The sequence below is a fragment of the Exophiala spinifera genome (assembly GCF_000836115.1).
Source record: "Exophiala spinifera strain CBS 89968 unplaced genomic scaffold supercont1.4, whole genome shotgun sequence".
Taxonomy (NCBI): domain Eukaryota; kingdom Fungi; phylum Ascomycota; class Eurotiomycetes; order Chaetothyriales; family Herpotrichiellaceae; genus Exophiala; species Exophiala spinifera.
Window position 1 is genome coordinate 2,453,006 of NW_015622516.1, and position 13,507 is coordinate 2,466,512.

The following is a 13,507-nucleotide window of genomic DNA, read 5'->3' on the forward strand; positions in this document are numbered from 1 at the left end:
GATTCCTGATTCCTGATTCCTGATTCCTGATTCCTGATTCCTGATTCCTGATTCCTGATTCCTGATTCCTGATTCCTGATTCCTGATTCCTGATTCTTCCTGATTCCCATTCTTTTCGTCCGATTGATCCTACATTCTTCAGACACTAGATGAGTAGGTATAGGTAGTAGGTACGTAGGCACGTAGGCACGTATCTGTACCTCGTGAGATGCGTGCTCGATGTGGAATTGACCTTGATCCTGTTGAGCCCGAGACCGCAGAGTACCTGCTACCGAGTAACACATTCTCCACGGTATCCCTTAAAGAGCTATACAGAATACTATATGTGTGTATATGTATGCATAGAATAGTGTGTAATGCAGTGTGGTTTAATGTAACGCAGTGCCTTGATTCATCCTCTTCTTGCGAGCGCGATCCCTTTCTCTGTTTCCCTCGTTTCCCTTTGGTTTTCTACAACTTCGCCTTGCCCTGTTCGATCCTCTTCCAGGCCGTCGAATCAAGGGGCTTGAAGGTCTCGTTGTCCAAATCCAGGAAATACTGCCTCCCTCCCCCGTCGACGCCCCACTCGATGTTCTTGACGACGTTCTTCGCGTGCTTGAACGTGTCGCCGACGTCGACCAGTTCCTCGCGGACCATGACGAGCCGCGGGACGGCGTACCTCGGCACGCCCTTCGCCCTCAGGGCCTTGAACAGACCGGCCATGAACGCCTGCTCGCCGCCGCTGCCGCTGCCCTTCTCGCCCTGCGTGTCCAGCACGATCAACGCGGTGCCGGCCTGTCCGTCGTAGCCGTCCAGCCTCCTCCCGACGACGACGGCGTCCTTGACGCGGTCGAGTTCGGAGATGAAGCCACGCACCTCCCCGGCCGACACGTTCTCGCCCATCCAGCGGTAGGTGTCGCCTATGCGGTCGACGAACCGGACCCAGTTGTCGCGCTCCTGCATCAGCAGGTCGCCGCTGCGCTGCCACACGTCGCCCTTCTCGAAGACGTCGCGCAGCAGCTTCTTCTCGGTCGCCTCCGGGTTGCCGTGGTAGTCGATGTAGGTCGACATGTCGCGGACGCGGGCGATGGCCTCGCCGGGCTCGCCGCGGTCGGCGACGACGCACCAGCCCGTCTTGCCGTCGCGCACCGGCATCTCCGAGTCGTAGTCGAACTTGATGATGTGCTGCGCGCCCTTGTCGAAGACGCGCTTGCGCAGCACCCCCATGTACCCCACCCTGCCCGCCCCCGGGCGGCCGCGGCGGTGCACGTTGTCGAACTTGACCATCCCTTCGGTGCTGCGGTAGAACTCGCGCACCTCGGGCACGTCGAACCGCCGCTGGAACGCCACCCACACGTCCCGCTGCAGGCCGTTGCCGGCGGCCACGAGCACCGAGTGGCGGCGGTCGTACTCGCCGGGCGCCGTCGCGAGGATGAAGCGCATCAGCTCGCCGACGTACAGGATGCGCGTGGCCCTGCTTTCCGACACCTCCTTGAAGAAGTTGCGCGCGCTGAACCGCCGCCCGATGCAGAAGCACCCGGACTGGCCCACGCTGTAGCACAGGCCCGTGAAGAAGGTCGTGCCGTGGAACAGCGGCATGCACGAGTACGTGCGCAGACCGCGGAGGTATTTCTTGGGGTTGGCGTGGTCGACCGACGTCGTGCAGCTCACGACGCAGAGCAGGGCGTTTTTGATGCTGCACGCTTTTGGTTTGCCCGTCGTGCCCGACGTGTATATCAAGCAGCCCAAGCTGGCGAGCGTCTTTGGTGGTGTTGGTGGGAGCTGTCCCTGGGCCGCTGGGTCGGGAAAGGGAAAGTCAAGCACGTCTTCGCTGGGGACGGGGCTGGGTCGGAACGAGCCAAGGTTTAGTCGTACCGTCTTGATATCAACGGTACCGGAGCCGGAGCCCAGCGAGCGTGCCGCCGTGGCTGCGTGGATGGCGAGATCGGGAGTCGTCAGGATAAGCTTCGCGTTGGGCAGACGCACGCAGTGAAGGAGCGTCTCGTCTCGAAGGGCATTGTTGATCAGAGCCGGGGCCGCGCCGAGTCGCGTGAGTGCGTAGACTGTGAATAACATCTCGGGCGAATTGGCCATGAACACGGCCACGATGTCTCCGTTCTTGACGCCCAGAGACGTGTGTAAGCCCAGGGCGAGTTCGTCCACCTGGGCTTTCACGGCCCGGTAGTTCCATGTCCGTCCTTCAAAGTAGAGCGCATCGGCGTTGGGGTCGGCCAGTTCCAACATGCGATAGAGATGGGGTGATTGCGGTCCTAGTTTGCCTAGGAATTCTGGGAACCGTTTGCTGAAGGATTGGTCCAGTCGGTACTGTTGGATGTCCTTGGTGATGCCGAGAGAATGGTTGGCATATAGAAGAAGGCTTGCCGCCGCCGTGGTCGACGCGGCTGCTATTGTGGCCATTTTGGGTGGTTGTGTTGTGTATATATACAAGTCAAAAGTTGAATGTGATGTGCTGTCGTCAACAGTCACAATCTAACTATAGGTAGATAGGTCCAATGTTAAGAGATGCCCAGGGTAGGTAGACAGATATCCTGATGTCTCCTTTAGAGGTCGAGGTCACGGTGTATTTGATTTGAATCTCAGAAAGAAACAAGCGAGCACGTCGAGGTTGAAAATAAAAGCTCAATGGACAACAGAGTGAGGGTGGTTTGTTGGGACGTCGACCTTGCTGGAATACAGGGCGCAAATGTGTCCAGGACGAGCAAGGAGGTAGGTATAGTGCAGTATAAACTTTTTCGAAACGATGACTGCCGTTGTTGTGTCGAAGTTGCCAGACTTCGTGAAGCCTCGGTCGACGCTAGGTACTTGGATACCGCCTACAGCTGCCGGGGTGGGCCAGAGGGGGTGAGAGTTTTCTGGGCTCTGATTACCCCAGGGATTATTGTGCTGGGTGCTGAACTCTCCCTAGTGTGTGTTCTCTGATCCGATGTTGCCCCTACACAAGACAAAAATCCGAGGTAAGAGGGTAACCTTAGCCCTGTAACTATAGTTGTTTATCGTTGCGGACGTAAGAGTCTGGACGCGAGCCCCGAGAACCTTGAGGTTTTTCTGTCTTCCAGGAGCAGGAGGCGGGTGGTTTCAGAGACGAGGGATAACGGGGGGTTACGGGGTACGGTCCGGGGCCACGCACAGGTCGCTCGTTACTGTCCGGGGTGAAGACTCTGCCACCTGAATGCGTCCTGAGAGTATACACGAAAGGGAAAAAGCTGTGCAAGCATGGAGTGAATAATAGCAATCAGGACAATCTGATTCTACTACAAGTATGAGCAGCAGTTGCGAAGCTACAGAGAACGGGATCGACGTTTCATCTGCTGTCTGGACTGTTGTCTTCACAAGGGGTCTGCGGTAGACTACGCCTACCATGAGTGCGTGGAGGGGGGGAGCTTCGAGGTTGTGTGGAGGTGGGGCTGGCGAGGCTGGGGGCCTTGGGAGCAGAACGAGTAGTTAGTAACGCCTCCTCGACGCACATAGAGACTACTACGCAAATGAGATTATCTCGGCATCTTACCTAGGGCAAGATGGGAGCTCTCCAAGGGCTCTCATCTCTCATTCCCACCGACCGGGGCGATAAGGGCGGATACAGCACGGGGGACGACGGAGTGCATAAAGTGCATACTGTTCTGGTGGAGCCCAAAGTGGCCACTACGGCAGTTGATGTCGGACGCATCTGCCTCAACTGAGCCTCGGCATCTCGAAATGATCCTGAGGACAAAGTTATCACTGTAACTACTGACCAGCGTAGGTACTTTCTTTTGTGGCGACAGAATCGATCCATCCCTACTGTACGCGTACTGCTCGGTGCTCTTCGGCCAGAGATCGCTTATACAATCCATCCGAACGACTTTGAGTACCGGAAAGTACAATTAAAAGCTTGCATTTTGATTATCTATCACAAAATTCGATCAGCTTATTACTTCTACTTGTCCCCTTTACCTCACCTCCGCCATTATCAATCATTCTGTACAAAGCCACCTCTCCCATCTTCGTCTCACGTCTATTAGATCACAACATATACTCCGTACCTTGACTTGAAGGACATAGACAGACATAGCAGCACCAAACCAAAAAAACAAAATACAAACGCGAAAATGAGTGCTCAACAACGCCTCCAGAACATCGCTGGACACATCAACTCCAGCGCCACCTCGACACAATCACAGTCACCAGGTCTCAAAAAGATTCTTGAAAAGAACCCAGATGACATTGTAAGTTTACACGGAAACCATCTTATCCCTATGCGGAGTATCTTCGATGCCATCACGCACTTCATGTCATAATCTAGCTCCCCGGATACCACTTTTCCCACATCCCGATCCGTTGCGTAGACTGACGATGTCAAACAAAAAGGTAATAACATGCGCGACGCGCACACCACTCACCAAAGCACGCAAGGGAGGCCTCAAAGACACACCGGCAGATGAACTGCTCATCCACGTTCTCAAGGCGCTCAAGGCGAAATCCCAGATCGACCCGTCCAAGGTCGACGACGTGTGCGTAGGCAACGTGCTGCTGCCGGCCCCGGGGTTCGGGGCGCGCAGCGCGGTGCTCGCGGCGGGGTTCCCGGTGTCGACGGCGTCCAACGTGGTGTCGCGGTTCTGCTCGTCGGGCCTGCTGTCGATCCAGACGGTGGCGGGGGCGATCGCGACGGGGTCGATCGAGGTCGGGATCGCGGTCGGGTGCGAGAGCATGTCGACCAACAAGGACGCGCCGCCGGCGGGGATGAGCGACATGATCACGTCGCACCCGGTGGCCAAGGACAACGTGATGCCCATGGGCTGGACGAGCGAGAACGTGGCGCGCGACTTCGCCGTGCCGCGGGCCAGCCAGGACCGGTACGCCGAGATGTCGCACGCCCGCGCCGCCCGCGCGCAGGCCGAGGGGTGGTCCGCCGACGAGATCTCCCCGGTCACCACGCGCTGGGTCGACCCCAAGACCAAGGAGGCCACCACCGTCACCGTCGACCGGGACGACGGCGTGCGGCCCGACACCACCTACGAGGCCCTCTCCAAGATCCGCTCGGCGTTCCCCCAGTGGGGCCCCACCACGACCGGCGGCAACGCGAGCCAGATCACCGACGGCGCCGCCGCCGTGCTGATGATGAAGCGCTCGACCGCCGAGAAGCTCGGCCAGCCCGTCGTCGCAAAGTTCGTCAGGAGCACCGTCGTCGGCCTCGAGCCGCGCATCATGGGCATCGGCCCCAGTCTCGCCATCCCCAAGATTCTGGACTTGACCGGCCTGACCAAGGAGGACGTCGACCTGTTTGAGATCAACGAGGCCTTTGCGAGCATGTACGTTTACTGCGTGGAGAAGTTGGGACTGGATATTGAAAAGGTCAACGTCCGTGGTGGTGCCATTGCCATCGGGTGAGTTTTGTTGTTTTCCTCCTCCTCCTCCTCCTCCTCCTCCTCCTCCTCCTCCTCCTCCTCCTCTTCTTCTTCTTCCTTTCCTCTGGATCGGAGAATCATTTTATTCCCCCGACCCACTCCGTTCACAATGGCTAACCCATGCTTCACAACTCACAGACATCCCTTGGGATGCACAGGGACGAGACAGGTCGTCACGGTTCTGTCCGAGTTGAAGAGGAGAAAGGCAAAGGTGGCCGTGACGAGTATGTGCGTGGGTACCGGTATGGGCATGGCCGGTGTGTTTGTCTCGGAGGAATCATGATACCAAAGTACAGCACGCGAGAGGGGGGGGGGGCGGGGAAGGGGGGGGGCTTGATGTCGTCCTCAACGGGGTGTACATATACTCATATAACCTGCAGTGGCAGAAGACAGAATTGGACAAACCAAAAAAAATTGATAAGCGTTTGAACGATATTGACCTTGCCCCCTCTCATTGTCTCCCAAGATGTTGGCACGTAGACGGATTGTACAGTACGGTAGTTGTCTGCATTCGATGATCCATTCGTCATGAGACCTGACACTTGAGACATGATACCTCGGAGACCGGATCTAACCCACAGATAGATAGATACCGAGGTAGATATAAAACGGCAAAAAGTCACATCGTATCATCCCATCAATACCATCGGACAACGAGGAGCGAGGTCCAACGTACGGCCCAGATTCAATGACAAACAATGTCGTTCACGCGCCCAAGGGACCTCAAAAAACCTACTTGTCGACCTTTTCCGTCTTCCCGGTCCCGTCTCCATAGAACTGCTCCTTGTCCATCTGCATCTCATCGTCCGCCACGCCAATCGTAGCAAAGTACTGATTTCGACAGTGACCTCGTTAGTCAACCGCCGGTTTTTGTAGGCAGCGCAAGAGTAAAACAGAGGGAGGGAGGGAGGGAGGGAGGGAAAGAGAGAGAGAGAGAGATATCAATCGACACAAACTCACCGCCATGGCTCTCCTGTTCGCCTCGGGATTCATCGGTTTCCCCGCCTCGCTCAACTTAGCCAGCAACTTGAAGTAATTGATGTAGAACGCGGGCGTGTACGTGTTGAAGAACTTCGCCTCTTCGTCGTACGGGTTGGAGAAAGTGTGAGGGCTCCGCGGCGGAACCGTCACGTAATCACCCAGTTTGGCATCGACGGTCGCGCCGTTGAGTGCGTGGAAGCGCAGTGTGCCTTTCGTGACGAGGAAGGTTTCGTCGTGCTAAGTATTCCAAATCATCGAAGGGGGGGTTCGAGGTTAGTAATGCACGTCCAGACAGGTAGGCAGGCAAGGAGGGAGTGGGTGGCTGGTGTACCGTATCCCGTCGTCGGGACGCCGAGGTTCAGGGTAAAAGTGAAGGTCTTCAAGAAGGTGTGGACGAGAGAAGCCGGTCGACGGCAAATCACTCACCATTTCATGCCAATGCGGTGGAGGGCTACAAGATCAACAGAATCCGTCAGTCAATCCACATGTCCTCATCAGCACACCAGTTAAACCACCCCTCTCGTATGCTCATGTTCAGACGAACGGGGAGCTACCGTCTCCAGGCAATTGCTCAAGCTCAACCTCGACGCTGAACACTTACCCCGATGTGTGCGGTGGGACGGTGAATTCCGCTGACCCTATACGGTTGCTTGACAACCGCGACAAAATCCTCATTAACCTTACTACCCTTGCACTGCGTCTAGGGATCTGGGGGTTCGAGCTGTGCGTGTACGGTGTACGTTTAACGGTGTACGGTGTGCTCACTCTGTTCTCGACCCGTCCTCCATGATTCGGATAGTGATCGTTCCAACTTTGAACGTCTCGCCTGACGCCGCGGGGACGAAGTTGATGGGAACATTTGGTGTATCCATTGTTTGCTGTAATGTAATCGTATTCGGACGCAACAAACTTTTCCCAAGGCACTTGAAGTCGGCGGTTCAGCTGTCGGTTTTGTTCGCGGGGTCTCGTTCTGCTGACCCTTTCGCAGCACAGAACGCTAGCCTCGTTGGAGTCTTATGTAGGTGCGTTCTTCGAGCTTGGCTCCGTCTCGTTGGTGGCCTGAATGATGAGTTGTGTATCCAGGAAGCTGGTGAAGACGTGGCGTGTACTCCGTAGCACCGGGAGTAATAAAGTGGTGCACCAAAGTAGGTCTGTCGGGATCTCCAAGTTAGATTGGCCGATGTGTTCGAAATCAGGTTAGTCACTTTAGGACTTGGGATGGGAATAAATTCATCCGATAAATACTCTGGCCAGGGTGCCTACGGTACATCCTCCCTCCTTCGGTCTACAAACTTTCCAACAGACAGCGAGCTGAAGGACACACAGAGAGGGGACCTTAGTTCATCAAAACAAGACACAATCCATATCCTGGCAGTGGCAAAAGCAACATCGTCTACACCTTTCCGATGAATTGATCAAAGATATTCTTCATCTCCAACGCGCTCTTCTTGGGATACCTCTTCTGACCATTCTCGTAATCCACGTACGTGACGCCAAATCTCGTTTCGTAACCCTCGGCCCATTCAAAGTTACTATAGCAGTGGCACGTCAGTTCTTGAATCCTCTTCGCACAGACCTACACCGAGCCCCAAGGGGATGCCGCAAACTTACTCCATGAGACTCCAAGCCATGTATCCACGAACGTCGCACCCGTCTTCGGCCACCGCCTCAGCCATGGCCGTGATATAACTTCGGAAATACTCGAGGCGGAAATCATCCTCCAGAATCTCCTCCATGGGCAAGTCGTTCTCGCCCTTGATGCTCGTTCCGTTCTCGGTCACGTAGATCTTCGGCCGTCCGTACCGGTCACTCAGCCACTTGATCAACTTCCTGAACCCGGGGGCGTGAGGGCGCAGCCAGAAACTCTGCGTCTCAGGACCAATGCTGTTGCCGAACTTGTCCTCAAACAAAATATCCAAGTTACCACTGAAATCTTCGGGGTCGGCCTCTCCATCGCGATGTCGGACGTAGTTCGCACAGTAGTGGTTCATGCCGTAAAAGTCGTTCGAGCCCTTGAGCAGGTTGCTCTCTTCTTCTGTGAACGTGGGTAACCTGGCACCGAGCTGTTTGACCATGCTCTCCGGGTAATGGCCAAAGTATACCGGGTCGGCGAACCAGCTGATTGCAAACTCAATCTTGCGATCGCATGCGATACGGTCTTGTTCGTCGTTGGGATCCCATGGGTCAGCCCAGTCGCCTTTCCGAAACACTTCATGTCAGTACAGGATGTCACGGTATCGTTTTCGACAACATCATCAACGCTCACGCCGGGGGGAAACGGGGAAGGGAGGGGTGGGGACCATGACACACCGTTCAGCGTGATACCTATCTCTCCGCCATCTCTTTCCTTGAACTTGTCTCTGTAGATCTTGACCGCATGGGCATGTGCGACGAGGATACTGTGGCCCACGATCCACGGCTCGGTACTCGAGTCGCCCACAGGACTCTTGGTCCTGTCGCTGGTGTGTCCGGGAGCAAAGACACCGAGACTGTGTCCCAAGATGGCACTGCAGAACGGTTCGTTAAACGTGATCCAGTGCTTGACGCGGGAGCCCAGAGCCTCGAACACGACGCGCGAGTAGTGGGCAAAGTCGGCCACGAACTCGTCCTTGTTGAGGAACCCGCGGTACCGCTTGTAGAGTTCGTCCGGCAGGTCCCAGTGGAAGAGCGTCACGAACGGCGTGATCCCAGCAGCGAGCAAGTCGTCGGCCAGTTTGACGTAAAAGTCAAGGCCGGCCTGGTTGATCGGGTCATTGCGGCCGCCCTTGGGGATGACGCGGGACCATGAGATCGAGAAGCGGTATGCTTTGGCACCGGTCTTTTGTAACAGTTCAATGTCCTGTGCTGTGCGATGGTACGAGTCACACGCGACATCCCCAGAACTGCCATCGGCGATTTTGCCTGGCATTTTGCAAAACGTGTCCCATATCGATGGACCGCGGCCGTCTGCAGTGGCACCACCTTCGATTTGGTATCTGATCACAACAATCGTCAGTAACATCCTTACAGTGCCAACCCAACAGCTAGACAGACACGAGCAGCGTGGATTGATGGTGACGGGGAGCGGTGAACCTACGCTGCCGTCGCAAAGCCCCAGAGGAAATCTGATGGCAGTCCTGCCTTGGCGGCGACGTCTCGAACCATTTCTGCTTGGACTGATCAATATGATGCCAGAGCGCTGTGTGGGTAGATCTTGTGTGTATGTTTGTCTCGGCTCTTGTAAGTTGTCAGGTAGTAGTGGGTATTATCGTAGTTATATAGCAGCAGCGAGCGGACAACAGAATGAATGATTGACTGCTCGAGTATGGATGTGTATCAGCGGTGATGGCGACGGTGCGTAGAAAGTGACTACCTCGTCACCCTTTTACTGATGGGCCTGTGTTCCGGTTTGTAGGTAGTGGGAGAAATGGCGATACTGGGAGATGATAATACAACCCACGGAATAACCAGGTGGCCATAGTTCTCAAATACCCATCCAGCATCTGTATCACGACACCAGCATCATCCACGGGATGGCAACAGAGTCCCAGAGTTTACCCTTTAGTCTTTTAGCTGGATCTCGCCCATACATCTCCACCACCGCATTCGCCGCGGACTGTACGGAGGACGGTCGTGTGTAGCTGGGCAGTCTGTGGGCGGCGTTGGCGAGCCTCATCCGCGTCCGAATATTAGCCTAACAGCCTATTTTGCTTTAGTCGGTACGGTTCTACTTCGGAATTGCACGACCTGTGCGACTACTTGGTACTAGGTCTTCGGTGGATACGAGGGTAGAAGTACCTTACCGAAGATTTGTGGCATGGATGGACGGGCTCCGCGCAAAAGAAGACAGAAGATGGCTCAGGCCGATACCAATACGCCGCCATCCGTGATCGTTTACTCCATACGCGTCTTGCTGTGCCAGTCAACGATGAAACAAGACCCTAGTGGCTCGTCGGCCCAAGAAGCAAGTAGTGCTTCGGAGATGGAAGTCTCTCGCGGATTACCGGGAATAAGACACGTCCAGAGGGAATCTACTGCTTTGTGAACAGCCTATCTTGTGGCACGCAAAGTGTAAAGTGTACGGTGACGGTCGAGATACTTGTACTGACAAGCAGCACAATTTGATCACGGTGTGTTCTGAAGACATTGTTGTGGTGAATAAATCGAAAAACAAAGATATAGAATATGCAGCTCATAAAGGGCCTACTGATACAGGCCACCTCTTTCTTTCGTTTCCATCATATCGTGAGCGATGCTGACACTCCTGCAAACTTGAACCAAGTGATCTTCTCTCAGCAATGGGCCGCTGCATGGGTCGGTATGCCTGGGCGTTGATGTGCTGTTCATCGACTGGTTGGCTGCCGGAGAGACAAGTGCTAGAAAATCTGCCATGCCACCTGCTAGAAATCTCCAATCGGCATCCGTCAACACGCACAAGGCAACCTAAAGATTATCCTCGGTTTCATCTGCGGGCTCTTGCATCCTCCAAGTGATGAATGCGGCGACCAGGGTGGCCGCTCCACCAATCCTCAAGGTCCACCCGACGCTCACATCCCCGGGGACATTTCTAGGCTTCTGCAAGAGCTTGAAGATGGCACTGCTGATAAGTGTGGCTACAATCTGTGGAGCACTGATAGCAACATTGTGGAGGCCAAGAATGATCCCGGCTTGATCTTCCTCTTCTTCCAGTTTACTATCGGTGATGTCGTGTTCGCCGTCCATTAACCGTTGCCGGTAGCGCTTTCGTCTCACCTCGTCCCGCTTGGAAATTTCCGCAGAGATCAAGGCAAAAGGAGCCCAAAGCGTCAAGGACCACGAGACACCCACGAAAGCTGTCATGACGGTCGCCGCTAGCGGTGTAGAAATGAAGAAAGTACTGAACATGCAAACCGAAAACAACAGTTGTGAAAATAGCCACGTTCGTCGAAGAGTCAGTCCGGGAATTTGTAATTTGGTCAGCCATCGCCTAAACCGACTAGGACCCTTTGCTGTTGAATCGGACAATTGAGTGTTCCTGAAAACGTAACGGTTGACGTCGAGGTCACTCTGTGATCGTTGAGGCGGTTCGAAGAAATGATCTTCGTCATGCCTCGCGCCATTTGGAGGCTCCGATGCCACAGCTTCACTATGAGCCCGGTGATGATGGGCTTCAAACCAGGGAAATTCCGATGACCTCGTGCCGATGGGTGAAGTCGGGGTGAGGACAGGCTGCGTGAAGATGTCATCTTCTTCGTCCGCGGGCTCCTTGGGTTTGTAAGCTGGAACCACCAGAAATGGTAGCACAATGTTCGATGAAAATGCAGTTATGGCGTATATGAGAAGAGCAAAGGTGCCTACTCGCGTAGCTTTCGCCCATAGCTTCTCAACCTCAGCATCGGAGAGTCCTGGCTCCAGGTACGGATTTACGTAGAGCTGGCCAATGTATGTGGTAATATAGAACAGGAAGGGGAACCAGCCGATCCAATGAAAGAACTGAACTTCACAGACTTTGCGTATTTGAGGTGGGAGACGTTTGATCGAGACGAAGACTTGTCTGAAAAAGGCTGCGAACCCCGTAGACTCGTCACGCGCTTTGGATGGAGGGTCGAGCCGAGGATTCCGTTCCTTGATGGTGAGGATACTAAGCAAGACTGTCGAACTCAATGCGATCGATGCAATAACAACCAAGACCTTGAACTGGGTGTTTCCGAAGAAGTGGAAGTATTTTGGCAAATTGAGATATCCAGAGACATATCCTAATACGTTTCCGACCCCAGTCATACGTGAGGCCCAGGCATTCGCTGACTCTTGCTGATGGGAGGGTGCACCATCAACGATAAAGGCGCGAATAGCTGCTTGAACTGCGAAAGGTCAGCCTTGCCTGCATAAGACCTTGGTTATTACTGACCTGTGTTAATGGAAAAATCGAGACACCACATCATGACAGTAGCCAGGATTATTGTCGCCGTCATGTACCCTCCGGTATATGGTGCATCTGCGTCGAGTCTTCCAACCAGGCGGACAATATCCCGCGCATATGCAAGTATCATGGATGCCACAATAACTCCGAGGGTACCGGCAATCATGAAAGGCTTGCGTTTGCCCCAAGACACTCGACATCTATCACTGAGAATCCCAATGTACGGTTGCACAAGGGCTCCCGTGAGAGGACCAGCAAGCCAGACCCCAGCAAGGAGAGCCTTGCTCATGCCAAGAGACAATAGGTAAGGCGATCCATTGGAAAATTCGACAGACCAGACAATCTGGAGTCCTCCGATGCTGGCAGTCAACAGAATCAAATACCAGGTGCTTTTGCTGACAACAACCGAGTCTTCGAGACCAATCGTCTCCGAGGGCGGTCTGTCACCGGAGAGGAGGCGTTCATTTGGGCTTGAGTCTTCCTCTGAGGTTGATGTTTCGGCAAGTGGTGCTTGTGGGACTTCGCTATGCTGAATGTTCACAGCGCGAATGAGCGGGGATCGCTCATCATTGTCGTCGCCCAGATCTCTACGTGGCATCAGAAAACCTGCGACCCGCGATCCGCGATGGCAATTGAGTTTTCTTGTGAACACGCCAGAGGATTTGTTGAAAAAGGTGAAATCAATGACGAAATAGCGGAGTGTAATAAAAGGAATGCCACTCTGTTTCACGCCATATTTGACCGGGGAGTGCTGAATGCTTGAGATGGTGTTGCGGTTCAGCGGCCAGGCGAAAGGGATCGAGGCATAAGCTGCAGGAGGGAGGATGGAAGGCCCGACGATATCGACATATAGAGTTTTCTAATAGAAGAGAAGAAAGCGTCCCCTTGGACAACAACATACTTTGAGGGCGAAGTGGAAATGTGGAAATGACCTTGTCAGGCGATGTGGTGGTTTCTGCCCAGCGAAAATGCCGATTGGCTGGTGATGCTTGTGCCTGCGCTGGAATGAACTGCAGCTGTTCGTTTAATGCGTTAATGCGCACTGCCAGCCATCCAGGCCAACAACGTATCAAGGCCAGACAACTGTCGTTCATTCATTCAGTCAGTCCGCGATACCTTGTGCACCCCTTGCAGCCGTGTGGTCGCCTTCGGGAAAAGTCACTCGACCACTAAGACCTCCAGCAATCAGCTCCCCCTCCTCCATCGGCAAACCCTTGACCTGGACAGTGTCCTGCCCGGATAGTCAGTTCAAGATCGAACCGTCGAC

At 54.5% G+C, this 13,507-nt stretch overlaps 5 protein-coding genes across 5 annotated transcripts; 1 reads left to right on the forward strand and 4 right to left on the reverse strand.

The window, feature by feature from the left end:
* Positions 1–450: 450 nt before the first annotated feature.
* PV08_06084 (uncharacterized protein) lies at positions 451–2,397 on the reverse strand (the record flags this gene model as incomplete). Its single annotated transcript, XM_016380422.1, has 1 exon — positions 451–2,397. The coding sequence occupies one exon, from the start codon at positions 2,395–2,397 to the stop codon at positions 451–453; it is 1,947 nt and encodes a 648-aa protein (XP_016236249.1).
* Positions 2,398–4,085: 1,688 nt separating this feature from the next.
* PV08_06085 (uncharacterized protein) lies at positions 4,086–5,664 on the forward strand (the record flags this gene model as incomplete). Its single annotated transcript, XM_016380423.1, has 3 exons — positions 4,086–4,202; positions 4,345–5,360; positions 5,520–5,664. 3 exons carry the CDS (start codon positions 4,086–4,088, stop codon positions 5,662–5,664), a joined length of 1,278 nt encoding a protein of 425 aa, XP_016236250.1.
* A 449-nt stretch (positions 5,665–6,113) lies between these two features.
* PV08_06086 (uncharacterized protein) lies at positions 6,114–7,234 on the reverse strand (the record flags this gene model as incomplete). The annotated part of the gene is made up of 5 exons (XM_016380424.1): positions 6,114–6,212; positions 6,342–6,599; positions 6,789–6,813; positions 6,964–7,011; positions 7,128–7,234. The coding sequence occupies 5 exons, from the start codon at positions 7,232–7,234 to the stop codon at positions 6,114–6,116; spliced, it is 537 nt and encodes a 178-aa protein (XP_016236251.1).
* A 521-nt stretch (positions 7,235–7,755) lies between these two features.
* Positions 7,756–9,506, reverse strand: PV08_06087 (uncharacterized protein; the record flags this gene model as incomplete). The annotated part of the gene is made up of 4 exons (XM_016380425.1): positions 7,756–7,894; positions 7,974–8,559; positions 8,673–9,337; positions 9,439–9,506. 4 exons carry the CDS (start codon positions 9,504–9,506, stop codon positions 7,756–7,758), a joined length of 1,458 nt encoding a protein of 485 aa, XP_016236252.1.
* A 1,278-nt stretch (positions 9,507–10,784) lies between these two features.
* PV08_06088 (uncharacterized protein) lies at positions 10,785–12,838 on the reverse strand (the record flags this gene model as incomplete). Its single annotated transcript, XM_016380426.1, has 2 exons — positions 10,785–12,181; positions 12,229–12,838. 2 exons carry the CDS (start codon positions 12,836–12,838, stop codon positions 10,785–10,787), a joined length of 2,007 nt encoding a protein of 668 aa, XP_016236253.1.
* Positions 12,839–13,507: the final 669 nt, after the last annotated feature.